The following is a 17,234-nucleotide window of genomic DNA, read 5'->3' on the forward strand; positions in this document are numbered from 1 at the left end:
AGCTTGAGAATTCACAGTAAATGATCTGAATATTTAGGAAATGTTTTCATGGTCATTTATTTCTTTATTTAAATCTTATAATCCCACATGATCCCACAGTAGGGAGCTTTGTTCTCCGCTTTTAACTCATCTGTTTGTACACAGACCGGTGAGCACATTCGATGCAGTGGGAAGCCACTGTCTGGGTGCAAGTCTGGGAAGAGGTGTTATGTCCAAGGGCACTTCGGCCGCTGATCAAGGCCACGGCTTCCCCATTTAGTGTCAGGAATTAATAAAGTTTACTTTCTTAAAACTTAATAAAGGGCAGACGCCTGAAAGCAGCACACTTTGGCCTCCATACTGAACTATTTTAAGAATAAAACATTACTTTTTGTCCTTTTAAGAATGTTGTTATTGGGAAATAGTGCTCTGAACAGTTTGGGTACGCAAGTAGACAAATTCAGATTTCTGTCCCTAGAATATTGTGCATTAACAAAGATGAAAATGACACAGTAAATGCTAGATCGGAATCTGCACAGGCTTAATCAGGCTTTACTTTAAAGATTCACCTGAAGACTCCACCTCTGCCGACGGATCAGTTAACTCTGCATGAAGAGGTGAAAATTGGCTCTGGTGAACTCCTGATGGATGGTTTCTAACAGGATGTCGTCCTCCTGGCCTCCGTCCATCCCTCCCTCTCTCTTCGTTCCTCCTCCTCCTCCTCCTCCTCCAACGGCTCCTCGGGCAGACGGAGGTGGCAGGAGCTCAGGCGTGTATGTGAAGCTGAAGGATGTGCGATAGATCAGGCCGTCTATTCGGATGAGAGACAGGGGCACGGTGATGGTGCGCCGAAGACAGCGCCAGCTGTTGCTGAAAACAGAGACATCGGGAACAACGCAGAGCAGAGACTTGGGAGACCTGCGAGGACAAACAGATGATGACAGTAATGTTTCACTGTCACAGCTGGATGTTATAAGGCTACATTTAATTAGACAATATTAGAAGGAAGGAAAAAAAAAAAGAGTTTTAGTATCTTTCAGCTTATTGTTGTGCTTTTTTAGCCTGAAACTTGTTTTTCAGTTTCACCACACACATCCAAAATCTTGATGCAAAGACGTCTGAATGCTGGACTTTCATTCACGGTTTACTCAACTTTTTTAAAGAAAGTATGGAAGATTTAAATTACTGCAGATTATTTAAGTGATCTGCCGATTAAACAGAAACATCCAAAAAATATATATAAACAAAACAGACAGTAAACAATGTATATAAAATATACTAAGAGAAAGAAAACAAAAAAAAAGTGACTTTCCAGGAGGTTGTTTTAAGTTAATCAGCAACAACAGCAAAAAATATGACAATCTAAAAAGTGAAAGTAGATAATTACATGATAACGTGACAGACTAAACAGACTCCTGTGGCTGACCTCGTGAACGGCCTTTTATGAAGGAACCTATAGTGCTCCTTAGACTCGAATTGGCCATGAGGGATCATGTTTCTAATTGGCTGCAGCTTCTCGTACAAACACCACACTGTGGATGACTGTATAATTCACAGACATCTTTCCTCGACGCTGCAGAGCTGCTGGAGGATAAAGGAGTATTTGCAGAAGCCCGTGGCGAGCTGCTCTCAGCCAGAGACCCTGACTTATGGCGCCTCAGCACTTCAGGTGTGGGATCTGAGGTGGATTCTGACGTCAGACGGGCTGTCTTGCTTTGAAATGCGTCACATAAACTCATATGTGAGGGGACACCTAAATGTCAAGTTTCTGCAGCGCCCTCCTTTAAAAACAGACTCCTGCACGAGACTTAGAGAGGGGTTTGTTCGCTGTCAGCCAAGCCGAGTCGCTCTCTGTGATGTTTGAATCTAATGTAAGCCTCTTTAAATGTCGCTCAGGTCCAGTCCTGGCTTGGTCTCATCAAACGGATGAATGCAGGTAAATGTGAGAGTTCAGTAAAGTGGCCATGACTGTCAGGAATACTTTTAATCAAAGCTGTTGGCAAACTGTCCATCCTCTTTCCTCAGCAATGTCCAGAAATGTGTCATATGCTTAAATGAAGCAAAACAAAACAAACCGTGTTAAGAAGTGAAATGGGAAGAAAGACTAAAACGATGACTTCCCCCATCCACAAAATTTAGTGGGGGAAAGTTGGTCTGGAGCCCCTGGGAAGTGATTATGCCCAAATTGCTTGGCTGGATAAATGTCCCTGATTGGATGGAGGACTGTATTTTTTCCTCTGTATCAGTAGAAACATGATGACAATTCAAAATGAAATCCAGATGGAGTGTCACCAGATTGACCAAATATTTTGTCTGGCTACACCAGGTGTAGAAACACCAAAAATGACTGAATCAATTATTAAATTAATCAGCTGCAAACTAACAAGCAGCTATTCACATAAAACCCCATTGGCCAGTCATTACAGCTTCTTCAGGGTGAGGATTTTTTAAATTTTTTAAAAAATCAATGAATCAATTAACCAAGAAAATTATAATGAAAGAATAATAAGAATAATCTCTGTCTGTAGCCTTGGTGTATTTCAAGTAACAATGTATCATTTTGGGAAATGATACACTGTTACTTTTCTGTAGCTTAGTTTAGCATAAATACTCGAAACAGAAAGGAAACAACTAGCTGTTTACACTTCGGTACTTGTAAGGGTGCTCTGATCAGATGGAACAAGAATCCTGAGATAATCTCCAACTCCAGACGGACCTGAGCAGCAGAGAGTAGCGGCCCGGGACCCCAGAAAAAGTCCCGTCAGAAGCAGCACGACTCTACTTAGAAAGAGAGAGACTTTTCAGCTCTGCACCTCTGATTGGAGACGAGAAGAAGATTGGTTTTAGATTATTTTATCAGTTACTGAAATTCATTTTTTTATGGCTTCAGAATACTTAAACTTATTTTAAAACTTGGAATTCTGTGCACAATCAACTTTTCTGTTTTTTTAATTTATGAAAAATATTATTTTATTCCAGATGAAAACAGGACTATATTTCTTCTGCTCTTTGTGCTAAGCTAAGCTAAATTAAGCAGCTGTAGGCTCCAGGATGTTTAGCAATCATCCAATCATAATCAATAAGTATATTTTCTATTACTATTACTTTGGCAGCACAGTATTCCGAAACAGCAACTAATAAATATCTATATATATTATGTAACATTTATACAGATGTGGAGGACAACAGGAGGATATATATATATATTCTGAATTTTACTGAAATTCCACAACAAACAGCATAATAACCTCTTTCAAAATCTGGTTCAAATGGTTAAACCTGCTTGGTTACATAATATCTGCTCTGTAAGTGCCACTTAATATTTTCACATGAAAATGCCATAAAAATGTTCATATTTAGGTCGACTTTTACAAGCGGCCGGCCTCAGCAGTCTCACTTAAACGAGACTAAAACTTTAATTTGCCCCTTGTGCAGCCCAGCTCCACACCTGGTGTCTCCGCAAAGCAACATGAGAACGAGTAGCATGAAACAGTCACAAATAAAAAGATGGGGCCTCTGAGACTGATTGTTAACCTAAAACCAGAAGTCACTCATGCCAACAACTTATATAACTCCAGTGGGATTACTGAATGATCAGCATGTTGAACAGACTGATTGTGTTTTTGCCACATGGCCTCCTTTAAATGATTAAAGTAGACAGAGCAGGAAGCCATCTGTGTGTGCGAGTACCTACAGGTAATACTGTACTGGAAGTTTGCTAGTAAACCTCTGTTTATGTTGTTTTGGCTTTCTGGGTCAGCTTCTTCAGATACGAGACTTTAGTGATAAATGATGGCTAAGGAAAACTAGCAACAAAGATTAGGGGCATCCAGTCTATGTGATGCTTGCTGAGTTTTATGTCTTCACGAGACCTAAAAGCACGTGTTTACACGCCCACAAAACAGTCACTAGAGAACTTTACCGACAAAGTGGTTCTGCTGCTGTGGAGAATCAATTCTGCTAGAAATAGAACATAAGATTTCCCCAACAATATTGGATAGTTGGAAGGAGATTTTCCAAGATGTCTCCACGTTTCCAAAGTTGCTGTCCACATTGATTCCGGTTTCGTTCATCTTTTCAAACACTTGTTTGAACAACAGGTTGTTTTTCTACCTCCATGTTTCTGTCCCTCCTGATGTTTACCCTACATGGATCAAACATGATCAGAAAGAACGGATTTCTTCCAACCACAGAGAAACAAGCAGTGTTTACTTGGTTATTAGGAGCTAAAACTCCCTTTGATCAGTCTGTTCTGACTGAGATGGTGACATCTGTCAGTTTTACTCTGATTATGAGTAGAATACTAGTGTCCATGTACAGTCACTGTTTCAAATTTCTTTGACCGTCTCTCACCGTCTTATCTGTCCACAATTTCACTGTGCGTTCACCTCAGTAAACCTCCTCCTCCTCCTCTCACATGTTGCCTCCCTGTCAGTGTCTTCTTAACTCACTTGAACATGGTCTCGGCTTCGCTGTTGCCAAACCACACTTTGAGATGTGGACTGAAGTTTTCTCCATGGATCTCCAGCATGGCAACGTGGCCTCCACCATTCACCTGCAGTCACACACACAGCATGTTTTAGTACATTATTTTTTTCAGCATGGCATTACAATACACCGTTTGTTATCTTCATTTAGAGTTTGGAAATGTTTAGATGTTTGATAGGATTGTGTCTATGTCAGGTGGGTGGGACAAAAATGAGAAGCATATCCTTCTCTTAGATGTCTGCCCCTCTCACTTTAAGAAATTTTTTGTTTCACATTAATTTAGTCTTTGTGTCCGGGCACTTGACAAACTCACCTCTAACCCAGTGATAACAGGAAAAGGACTAACTGGCGTCTGGACGCAGGCCAGACCCTGATTAAACGTGAACTCCACTGCTTCAACTCCGATGATGGTCCAGCAGGATCCGTCGTTCAGCACCACTCTGCTGGGGTCTTTGACACTGGCCGGGGCCTCGAGGAAAAGAAAGGATGGGGGGAAAGACTCATAAAGCACTTGAAGCAACTTATCTGCAGCAATAAAATCTACTAACAAACTCCTGGGCAGTCCAGGTCTATCATCGGGTTACCAAACATAGAGCTCAATTACAGTGCTTCGCTACATCTTCTTCCATGGTGCCCTTCTTCTTGCTCCACCGGGTTGGATACCATCATGAGGACATTGACAGTAAATATGTCTATGTGTTTTATCAATTGCTGACCATTTCTCCATGAGTTGAAAGAGGAATTGAAACCCAGAGCAGATAAGAAAAGTGAGAGTGAGGCAGTCTCACCTGGTACTGTATGATGGTGTCATTTGACAGACACAGGTAGGCTTGAGCATTGTCTCTGAACTGAAAGGCACACTTGTGGAGCTGAGAAACTGGTTCGTCCACGTCCAAGATGGCGTGCTGCTTGTTGACCTTTCGAATCACCTGGAGGAAAGAAAAGTCATAATTTCCTCGGCATAATTTTCCGAGCTCTCACTAAGATACAATAGTTATAAAGAACCGTGTATAAGGATGGTGCACAAACTGTACATCAACCAGGGAGTCTGCATACTGTTGCTGGTTGCACAGTGAGTTACCTCTGGTGTCTCCAGGGCTCGACTCCGAGTATTAACACACTTAAACATATCTTGAACTCCACTGCACACAGAATACTAAGCATCTCAAAGTCTGCTGATGCAGTTGAACCTGTTGGTCCACCTTCACCTTTTCAGTCACCGAACGTCAACCGCAACCAAAAACCTGAGCTGAGCAGCCCGTCGCGCAAACGAGTCAGCAGGAAACATTTCTGTAGCTTCAAACAAACCACGCAGCAACCGGCCTCAACTCCAAAAATATATACCTTAACCATCTTCCAGCAGGCCAGGAGTTGAGCTTGTTATGACAGCAGTTTAGGAGGCACTGAAAGGGTCTGCTCAGCAAAAGGTGAAGGATTCTGCTGAGAGGTTTGTCTGAGTAGAACTTGAAGTGGACCATGGGAGGAACACCAACATCATTTTAGGTATTAGAGAGTTATGAAACACCAGTACAGACACACATGTGCAAGCCATACAGGATGAGGGTAGAAATTTTAGCTGGACTAACGTAAGTGGTCAAATAATCAGGCAACACTGCAGTGTGAGCACCTTTTCTCTCTTCTCTTGTTATTGGCAATTACATAGAGCTTGTTTTGTTGATACAAGTTCTTCTCCTTAAAATAAGGTTGAAACTTCACACATTAAGTTTTTTAAGTCTCCTAAAAGTTGTGGGAATTTAATGTCTCGGTCAGGAAAGATTCAGCGGGGAAGATGCTTGAATTATGATGATTTAAAGGAGCAATCTATATAAAGCCATGATAAGATTGTGGACTTCCTCTGCAGAAATGTTAATCAGCTGTTTTTTAGCTTCGTATGGATCTCTTTGTGTGGCTATGTCCTCATCTTCAATTCATCTTTAAATTCAGTCGGCTCTGAGTGGAGAATTAGCTCCGCCACTAGAACCAGCTGTTCATCACCTCGTATTCTCAGAACATTAGATGGTATTTAATTAACTGTTTCTTTAAATTCATTGACACATAACTCTAAATCTGAATATAAACTGGTCTGAAATATGAAACAAAGTGAAATATTCTTCCACTCTAGCAAAAAACATACCAAAAGTTTGTTTGTGACTGTTTTTTGTAAACTGCATCTACCACACACCTGCTATACAATGCATTCACACATGTATACAATACATAACCCTAATGTGTATGTGTGTGTGTGTGCGTGTCTTACCATGGGAGGCAGAGCTACTCCAGAGTCGGTACACACTAACTGGACCACACAGCCGTAACAGATGAAGCTTTCGCTCAGCACAAAGCCCCCTTGATCAGCACGCTGGTCCTCCACTACACACACACACACAGAAAATTGTGTTTGAATATTCATGCAAATTGAAGGACATCTTTCGACAGTAACACACACGCTTTGTAGTTTAAGAGCAGTTTAATGTCTGCACTTAAAGTCAGTGAAGTTTAATTAAACCCTATGAAATAACAGATGAGTGTGTGTGTGTGCGTGTGGTGACAGTAAAGAGTGCTGATGAATGACTGAGGTTTTGGTGGTGGGAGGTCCGTGCACACCAGCCACCGTTATGTTAAATAAACAACCTTTATATGTGCTCTTCCAGACGTGTGTGAATAACGGCTTCAGCAGTAACTGTATTTATACAGGGATGCTGTCTGATGACTAGAGGATATGAGTTTGATTCCACTGTTCATCTCTGAGTCAGTGTCTCTGACAAAGACCTCCATATATTCACTTCAGCTTCTGGACACCTCAGGATGGTAAGATTTATGAAGCAAGGAGCAGCTTTCCTATTAAACATTTACAGTTACCGAAATTCAGTCTGACAGTAAACTATTTTAAATATTGATAGAAACTAAAATCTTTTCAATAAACCCTGCACCCAGGCTGGCCTTGGTGAGAGTGCTGACAGTCATTAGCAGCACATTTATATCCCTCTGAGAGATGCTAGTGTCAGTGTTTAGCTGTGTCCCTGTAGCCTGGCAGCAATGATGATGTAATCAATTATGTCGATATATATAAATATGTGGATTTGGCATCTCCCTCTGCCAGGCATGCTTGAAATTAGACTTCATCCAAAAAGGCCTAAACTTGATTGTCAAGTGTGAGGCAAGTTTTTAAACATTACTGCTTAGTAAAAATGAAACGGCCTACCACAGCAGCACAGCCACTACGACAAGCATCTTCACAGAGAACTTCAGCTTTCCAACACCAAGCCAATGAGCCAGCAGTGTTTGGACTACTACAGTTTGTTGTCTGAGCCTGGGAGTTGTCCGCGCTCATCTGTTGTGCTTCAGAAACAACAGAGACTCTCTAAAGCAGATGCTAATGATGTTGCTAATGGCTAGCCTGGCAGCGCTGCTTTTCAGCAGTTTGTTTCTGCACATATAGATCTATGAAACTAAACCAGGGAGTTTTTCCATGAAACTGATGATACTATTGATGAGAAAGTTCAGATTTATTCAATGTAATTAGGAAAGACGTTGTTCCCTATATTCTGCCGTAGACTTAGAAAACCAAACCAGGTCCACGAATGTTACGCTCTAAGTGAGAGGACGCAACCTTTAGCCTTGATCAAGAACATAGCTTCATTTCACATTACAGTTCAATCACACTCCACACTATGACAGTTACTGGCAACACCATGTGACAGTCACTGTAGCAGCTGGTACCACAAACACACAACCTCTGAGCTCACATACAATCTATCCCTCGCTCAGACATATTAACAAAATTTTTTATTTTTTTAATCGGGCTGTTCTTAAGCTAATAATGTTGTCATGGAATATCTGAATTCTACAAACGTTTTTGATCCTTTAAAGTCAAAAGAAGACGGACCACATTTTGACCACTCTAGTATGCGCCCTGAATGTCTGAGAGTGAATAAGTAGCTGTGAATATACTGTACAGTTAACACACACGCGCATTTACCTGTGGTGATGGTGAAGGCCGTCCACTGTCTGGCGCTGGCTATGAAAGCTCCTCTGTCCACTGAGAGGTAACGAGTGCTGACCGTCTGAGAGCGTAAACGGTTGAACAAAGCAACTCTGGAGCAAGACGAGATACACACTGAAAGCACACACAGAAACAAAGACACACTACAAAGTCACAATGTTAAGACAAACTGTAAAGACAAGCTTAAAAACCACTATGTAAATACACAAGCAGGGGCGAGAAGCCAGTTTGGTTTTCATTATGTTTTCTCCTGTTTGGTGGCGAAGGAGCCTCTGTAAGGTGCTCTGTATTTTATACTTTGTTAGTTGCTCAACCCAAAGATTTTCCCATGTGAGAAAAATAAAACATTCATACAGGTTTCCTCTGGTTTCAGCACAGAGGCTCAGACCTTGGGCTTTTTTTTAATGTGAGGATGTTTCTTTTACTGGTTGATGCATCCTTTGCAACCTGTGAGACACATAGCTCATGGTTTCCATGTCTGCACATGTGACTGATGGAAATGCAGTGTAGGTGCAGATGTACATTCGCCGCCCAAAATTTGTAACTATAAAGACTTTCTCCGTAACAAGACTCCCACCATGCAACATGCAATAAACTGTACACTTGTTTTGTGCGCTGTATGTGCAGCTGACATCCCACACTCACAATATTGAAATAAAGAAATCGTCTTCAGCTATTGAAGACACCTCCAACTTACTCAACTACTGGTATTTGTAAAACTGTCATTATTAAAAAGATAGTTTTATTGTTATGATGTCATAATAAATCTATTGGCAGAGCAGAACAAGAACATAGAAACCATAATCACACCAGCCTTTACCTAAACCAAGGCTGGACTTACAAATTGACCATATGAATAAAATGTTCTCCCTTTTAAAAATTAAAACTCCCTCCAGCGCTCACAGTTAAGGGATGGGCCTCGCACAGAAGCCAGAGCACACTGCAGTCACCTGATCTGCCCTCTCTGCTGTCAGCATGATGTCTCCTTAGTGTGTTTTAGTGTTTGTGTTCTTGTTTTTAGTCATTTGTGAGGGCAAAACTCTGGTGGAATACTAACATTGTGGGTTTGCACAATTAATTTGTGGGTTAAAACCTGTTAAGACTTGTTTTTTAGATTAAATGTTAGCCTTAGGTTATGGTTAGGGGTTAGGGAATACTTTATGTCAATGAAAAGTGAAAAGTTGTGTTCCTCACCATACTACAAAATACACTATAGAATAACTACTGCTCCAAACTATGAGGTTTATACTTGTACTTACATAATTCTTTACAACTTTTACTTAATTATGAATGAAAATACAATATGTTACAAAACATACTGTAAAAAGGCATCATTTAGGAAACGCTAGAGCAATCTTAACACCAAATGTGACTTAAAAATAGAATATCAACCAGTTACCAAATATCGGGTTGGAATGAAACAGACAGTACACAACAAACTGCTTCAGGAGAATTTTACTATTTCTAGACCACCAGTTCACTCTATTCTTTGATTGCACTGAAGAGCAGTTGTAGAGCAACTTCCCTTTAAAGAAACTGACACAGTTTCAATGATAGTTTGCTGAGAAGCACTAACAAGCAGTCTGAAAGGTCTGAAAGACACAATATTTATAAATGGCAAAAATCACACTGATTTCTAATCAGTAATGTCTAATGATGTAAAACGTATTTATTATTGTATAATATACAGAGTTATAATCAGTGAAAGTGCGACTCACGGTCGGCGTTCTTCACAGACTGTCTCTTCTGTGAAGGTTTGGAGATGACTTTGATCATCCTGCTCTGGAAAGAACCCACTTCCTGCCTGTTTCCCAGGAAGAGTCGCAGCAGCAGGCAGAAATGCTTCCTCTTGTCCTGATCGGAGACGAACAGGGACTTGGCACAAGCAAACATCTGCTGCAGAAACACAGAGACAGTGTGAGTGTGTGTGTGAAAGAGGGAGGGATGTGTCTGGAAAATGTCAGCTGGACTGAGTGGATATGATTTAATCCACGTTCACATGGAACAAAGACATGGACTCTTCAGTAATATTTCACTCAGTTTTTTCTTTCTTCTAAATAACTGTTAAATTGTCTGACGCTCTGTACGGTAATGCAGATGTGGGATGTCTGTTTCTTGTGTTCTCGCTCAGGAAGTTAAAAAGCGAGAGGCCACTGAACACACACAGCGTGTTTACAGCAGCGTAGCTGATTTCAGTCTGTTTGTCGAGACAACGGTGGCCTATAATAAAAGAGGTGATGGTCTCGTCTGGGTAAACACACAGAGCTGTCCGAGGCTCAGACACAACAGCTTCCCATCGTTCACTCATCCATATCTGACACATAGACTGTAAGACAACCAGGCAGAATGAATCACATTTATCCACAATTCAGCTCAGCAGCATACAGTTTAGGATTAAGCGGAAAAACTGCAGTTCCTCTAATGTCCACTAGAGGCTGGCTCCATCAGTGAGTCAATACCCATAGACCCTCATGTTAAAATGTCCAAATTTACAGCAGAAAAAAGGGGCGTAGCTGCTTTGAGTGCCAGGTAGTTGTCCCCACAGGTTTGCTAGCTGTCTTTTGCCTCAGGTCCACCACTTCTTTGAACATTTTAGAATTAGCCAGTAGTCAGGTGAAGTCAGGAATTGACAAGATGGTGACGGCCAGAGACCCCACACTCAGCTTCTAAACTGCTCTTTAGGAAATGAACTGAAAGCTTGGAGACTGCTTTGTTAGGTCATTTCCAGCCTGTTCAGGATGCTGACACTGTTGATGGGTGACCCTAAATGATTTTTCTCCATAATGAAAATATTAATATTGGTTTATATCAATAACAAACTTATCGTATTTAAACCGGAATAAATAAAGTGTCGGTCTGTCTGTCTGTCTACTTATCTATCTAAACTTGTGAGTTCTGCAAATATAAAACCACATACAAAGTTGGAATAATTTTATTTTCAGATACATTCCTCTTTTTATTCCTCTTCATTTATTGATTGATTAATGACGTTTTGTGAAGATATAATAAATCAGATTGTCACAATCATTTCATGAGAAGTGGTAAAAATATTTTATTCCAACTTCATGGGCAACAGTGTATATGATTTGGTTCTATATGCATTCTTTGGATTTATTCTGCTTCCACAGCAGCCATCACTGAACACCTGCTGTTTGGAGAGGAATTTAGAGGATATTTGCACTGGGACAAGGGCCTGGGTAAGTTTCAGAAAATTGGTTTCTCTGACTGACAGGGAAGGAGTGTGTAGACGAAAACAGTCCTGCAAGACACAACAGACAGGTATGCACATGACAAAAGATCACAGTTCTCTCACCCTGGAGTTTGGCTGCTCGTCAAAGACCAGCTTAAATGAGTCTGCCTGTGACTGACTGGAGCTGTCCAGACACATGTAACCACACACTCGATATACAGAGTCTCCGTAACCAGCCGCTGGAGGGAGGCAACAGGGAAAAGAAAATAACACAAGAAAGATGGAGAGCAGGGAAAAGAATGTAGGACGAGGAGACAGAGGAAAGCAGATGTCAGAACTCAGAACTTTTATTCTAAAATTGATTGATAAAAAGTTTTTTTGTTCTTTCACCTTTCAAATGGTCCTGCGTGACTCTCCATCCAGGACCACTGATGTAAACACAAGGTGGAGGGCAGAAGAACCTGAAGCAGCAACATGGATTTAAACAACAGATTAAAAAACACTTTACATCATATCAAGCCAGGAGACACAAGATCTTTTATTAGCTTCATTAGTTTCATGCACTAAATACTGGATACAATAACGTGTATTATCTAAAGGTAAAACGATTAGTTGACAGACTATTTACCAGAGAGTTTGGTTTATAGCAACTGCTTAAATTATTTTTCAATGCAAAAAGGGCAAACATGACTTTTTCAGTTGTTTTCTTACATTTTCTGTCTTTTTTAAATTTTTTTTTGCTTTTATTTATTACAGACTTTATAGATCAAATCAAACAGATAGAAAGGACTGTTTGTTGTAGCCCACATATTTGGTCATTCTTCTCCTAATCTTATCGTCTCTTTTGAGCATGTTTATTCAAAGTTATCTCTCAAAAGAGGCATGACCAAACCTCTTCTCGTTGCCGTAGGACTTCTGAGCGACCTTTGCGTGCAGGATGATGATGGTCTGGTCTGCGTGGGCCTCTCTTCCTGGTTCCCTCGCCGTTCCCAGTAACTGACAGCCTTGGAAGCTCGGGACAAGTCTCCTGATTGGACAAATATACTGTCAAAACTACGCAACCATGTCTTTAGCTCTGTGATGCTGCATCCAGTCAATCTGTAGTTTCAACTCAGTGCTAACAGCAGCGTGCTAAGAAACTCTAAATAACAATGCTAATATGCAGATGATTTGCACATGGAATGTCTACAGAATCAACGTAAGATAAGACAAGATAATCCTTTGTTTATCCCACAGTTGAGGCTGATAAGAGGCCAGGCTGATTTGGAGCTGATGACAGTGCATTATGTGGGAACCCTGAACACATGTAAACTTTTACTTTTATTCTGTTGTCTTATGAGGACAACAAAGCATGTGCTATGAAGGAAAGAAAGAAGTGGTTATAATACATCACCATTTCTGGCTGCTGTTCATTCTGCTGTATTTTTTTTGCAGCTTCTCTGTTTAATTTGCTGCATATCACAAAAACAAATGAGTGGCTAACCACATCGTGAACTAACACAGGTGGAAGTGGTTGAGAAAAACCTCCTTGTTTCCTTCAAAGAACGCTGACTGACACAGGAGCTAACCAGACTTCAGTCTTACCACCCTGTCATAAAGAAACAACTCTTACTGTACTGTGTCTGCATTTTCTTCAAGTAGCTCAGACTAAACACAGCTATCACAACCACACACTCAGGCCATCTTCATAATGGACTTAGCAGCAAAAATAAATTTGAGCCAAAGGCAGTTTCTGACGGGATGATGGGGTGGGACGTATATGGCAGGACATTCCTCCACTGCTTGTATTTATATAGCACTTTTCCGGAGTAGCCTTCCGATCGCTACAGGACATTTACACAAAGAAGAGATATCAGGAGAGCCCACAACATCACCAAGGACAATACACACACACAACACAACCTCTTCACACTCCTGCCGTCGGTTGGCGCTACAGTCCATCATAACGATGAAACACATAGGATTAATTGTTGCTTCACTGGGTCACTGGAGCGCTGAAGAAAGTGAGGCCAGCTCAACTTTACTTTATTGCGCTGTTACTCAGCAACATGAGTCAGGCATCAGCTGTAAATGCTTTGTAGCCTGCTGCTTCTCCACCGGTACGCTGACTGCACTGTGGAGAGGAACGTCTGCGTGGTGAGCCGCACACTGGACGTTTTGTTCATATATGAGGGGGATCCCACTGACCCTGTACACGTCTCTTCACGGTTCACATGGCTCTCTCTATGTGTATGTGTGTGTGTGTGTGTGTGTGTGTGTGTGTGTGTGGTCAGTCACCAGGGTGCCAGCAGTAATCTAAATTAGACCTTCAGAGGTCAGAGGTCAGTGTGTCAGGCGCTCCGACCTTCTGGTATTTCACACAGGGAACAGAAAAAATGGACCGAAGGCAGGAGTGGGGGAAGGGAGGAGAGGAATGTACTTTCACCTCCAAAAAAAAGTACATCTCCTGGTCCAGAAGCTGTTCTGTTAGAAGTGGCTGAAGGTTGTAATGACTGCAATTAACGTTAGGTTTGTTAGTGGGCACGACTCAGCAGGTGTGACGGCTGTAAAAACTGACGAGAGGAAAGCTTCTAGATTAGGATTTTAAAACCTTAATCCGTGTCACCCAGAGGTCTCACCACAACAACATCAAGAACTTCCTGTTTGCAACCAGTGTCACTAATTTGCTACAGGTTACTTTTTAATACACTGTATGTTAATAAAACACATATTGCAAAATTGCAGTATTTCAACTGTGTTTCCTAGGATGATGAGAAACGTCAGCCAAAAGTATGATGCCTTCAGGGTTCACTCACTTCTTAGAGCTGGAGGGTATCTGAGTTTCTGGGGTCTTATGGAGAACCGTGTGCAGTCACTGAAGCTAAGCTAGCTGCTACTCGGTGGTAAGATCTTCCACTCACTGCTCACTGTCATGTCTGTCTCTACATCTGGAGGACTAAAACAAGAGACAAGTAAAGTAACTAATTTCTTTTGAGTTGCTATTTGATTGAGTATTACATAAGGAGGAAGTGAGAGCAAATTTCAAGTTCCCGACTAAAGCCCTCTTTATTGTGTAACACTGCTGGCTTAGTGTAACTGCACGGAGATGACTTTTAATCATTCAGACATTATTATGACAAAGTGTGTTCTCTTCATTCAGGCGTGGCAGGACATTAGCAATTAGAGTCAAGTTATCCATGGAATATTTGGCAACAAGGGAATGAGAGGCTTTGGTGTTGCTGGAGGAGAAATATCCATAAAAGTTACAGAGGAACAATCCACAGCTCCACTGACTTATACCACAGTGAGTGTGAGGGACACTAAGCTCCTTTTTTAACAGTGAAAAACTGAAAACAACAACGTTTTCCCACTTTTTCAGGAGGAATCCCAATGCGATGTGATATACAATCAGCTGGCCACTCACAGACACACACCTTAATAACAGAAACCAACATTTCAGCAGATACAGTGGGCGAGAATCTCAACAGACAAACTTCAAAGTCTCACATTGGTTTAAGGAGTCCTCTTTGATGGGTGCACAGAGAGTTTGAACTTCAAGCCTCTGGAGAACCAAGGGCCATCTAACATACTATCCAACTGTGGACAAGTCAGCTGATTATTAGTTTTCTGTACAATGATGTTGGGTGATCAGGGTGATCTTGATTCCGTCATGCTTAACCATAAGTGGGATGACAGCAAATGAATTTATGAATTTATGATCACTGTTGTTTTTTGTCAGCTCATTTGGGGTTGTTAAATTTTGCCTTCAAATATGTTCTCATGTTTTCTATTCAAGTCATAGTTATCAATTGTTCATATTTCATATCAGACAGTAAATTGGCACCAGTCGGACAACACTAAAGAACTTATTTAACTCACATTTGCTCCAACAGTATGGAAACCGTCTGGTTGAATATAAATGAATCTCTTTATATATAAATGAGAAAGCAGATTATGGTGATAGCAGAAATGTTGTGGAGCTTGTTTCTAAATATGAATTCGGTTATCAGACCTGAAGGTCAACAGTATTATCTGGGTTGATGGGTTCACTGGACATTTCCTGCTACATGGGGTTTGTTTCTAATTACCATTTAAGTCTAAAAACTCCTCCTACACAGTTACAAATAAGACAGACTGCTCAATGTTAATGGTAACTATTCCCATCACGTCAACAAGGAATATTTAATGGAAAATTGAGGTGTAATTTAGGCAAAGTGAGAAAATGAACTATTCGTTTTTGAATTTTTATCTGAGAAGATTACTTTTCTTTTTTTATTCTGTAATTGGTTGTTTTTGGTCAATAATCACAACAGGATGAGTGTGTCACTATATATTGATTAGGAGAAATGATGGTGTAGATTAAACTCTATAATCCTCTAGTCATCATAAATAATAACCAGAGTTATTACAGAGTAAACAGTCAATCATAAAGAGATGACCATATTAGATAAAGTGTATAGATATTTAAATGTATTTTTGTGTTTCCTTCTGAAGTAATGATGTTGGTGACACAGTTTTAATAGTCTTCCATTACGTGTGCTCCACCAATACAATCTATTAGTGTTAGAGATTAAAAACATAAAATCCACTTCTAGGACTACCGAAAGCTTAGATGTGGCCTTTATGGAATAAAAAAAAAAAAAAAAAAGTTTAAGACTAGATGGCTATGCCTGAATTCATGCGCCACGCTGCGCTCTGTGCGCACGGCGAACCTCATCTCTCCAAACTTCTCCAAGCTCTCCACGTTGTTCAGATTTCAAAGACAGGGGGTGGGGTCTCTTCCTTCAGAAAATACTTCTCCTCCTGGCATTTTAATACCTCCACACCATCTCTCCACCACCCCATTCCACCAGTGAACAAAACCGAGGGAAGGTCACGGAGCGACAGAGAGTCGAAGCCCTGAACGCATTTTCACGTCCAAGCGCTCATTCCTCTCGGCACGTCGAGGCTTTCCTATTGAGAAAAGTTTGGGATAAACTACAGCCAACCTCAACTTTCCTAACCCGGGACATTCTGTGCGTGTGTGTAATTCGGGAGTTTTTATCTCGGAGGTCTACCCAGCCGGTTACCCGTCTTACCTGTCCCATCCGCCGGTCCTCGGTGCGTCGTGTCCAGACAGCAGCGTTCCCAGGTGAGTCAGCGGACTGACCGGGTTGGGGGACGGAGTAGGGGGGTATAAGAAAGGGGTGTCAGCCTGGGTGAATCCCAGCTGGTGCATCGATGTTTCTGTCAGGACGAGAAGAACTGAAGAATTTATAGATGTATAACATAATAATAATTTAATGAGACAAAACATCCAAGATAAGTTTACTATACTGGAAAACGGGGCAAGTGCATTGTATGACCATTAAATGACGAACCATTTGAACTACTGTACATTTGAACTCTTTGACTAAGATATGTGAAGATATCAGAAGGTATGTGCTATGGTGTGAACTGCAAGTTTAACCCAAGTATAAATGAGACCAGTGATAGAGATGCACCAGCATCTTCAGACCCCAACCATCTCTAACTACTACTGATTAATAATTTAACTGATCTGCAACTTTACTGATGTCTGATTAATAATTAAAGTCACTTTTCATCCTGAACTGT

At 41.0% G+C, this 17,234-nt stretch overlaps 1 protein-coding gene across 1 annotated transcript; it reads right to left on the reverse strand.

Annotated features, from left to right (window-relative positions):
- Positions 1 to 342: 342 nt before the first annotated feature.
- rbpjl (recombination signal binding protein for immunoglobulin kappa J region-like) lies at positions 343 to 16,909 on the reverse strand. Its single transcript, XM_084543010.1, has 11 exons — positions 16,718 to 16,909; positions 12,553 to 12,687; positions 12,051 to 12,121; positions 11,784 to 11,899; positions 10,189 to 10,366; positions 8,447 to 8,584; positions 6,725 to 6,837; positions 5,256 to 5,396; positions 4,781 to 4,936; positions 4,431 to 4,534; positions 343 to 897 (listed from the first exon to the last, which is right to left on the reverse strand). Exons 1-11 carry the CDS (start codon positions 16,855 to 16,857, stop codon positions 579 to 581), a joined length of 1,611 nt encoding a protein of 536 aa, XP_084399136.1. The 5' UTR covers positions 16,858 to 16,909; the 3' UTR covers positions 343 to 578.
- Positions 16,910 to 17,234: the final 325 nt, after the last annotated feature.

The sequence above is a fragment of the Chelon labrosus genome, assembly GCF_963514085.1.
Source record: "Chelon labrosus genome assembly, chromosome: 4".
In the NCBI taxonomy this organism is placed as follows: Eukaryota; Metazoa; Chordata; class Actinopteri; order Mugiliformes; family Mugilidae; genus Chelon; species Chelon labrosus.

Bases quoted from the DNA above. Each gene is read 5' to 3' on its own strand.
- rbpjl (XM_084543010.1), bottom strand. From the start codon at position 16,857: ATGCACCAGCTGGGATTCACCCAGGCTGACACCCCTTTCTTATACCCC. The intron at 11,900-12,050 runs GTGAAAGAACAA...GCCTCCCTCCAG, and splicing joins CACGCAGGACCATTTGAAAG to CGGCTGGTTACGGAGACTCT. The intron at 4,937-5,255 runs GTGAGACTGCCT...CTTTTCCTCGAG, and splicing joins ACACCATCATACAGTACCAG to GCCCCGGCCAGTGTCAAAGA.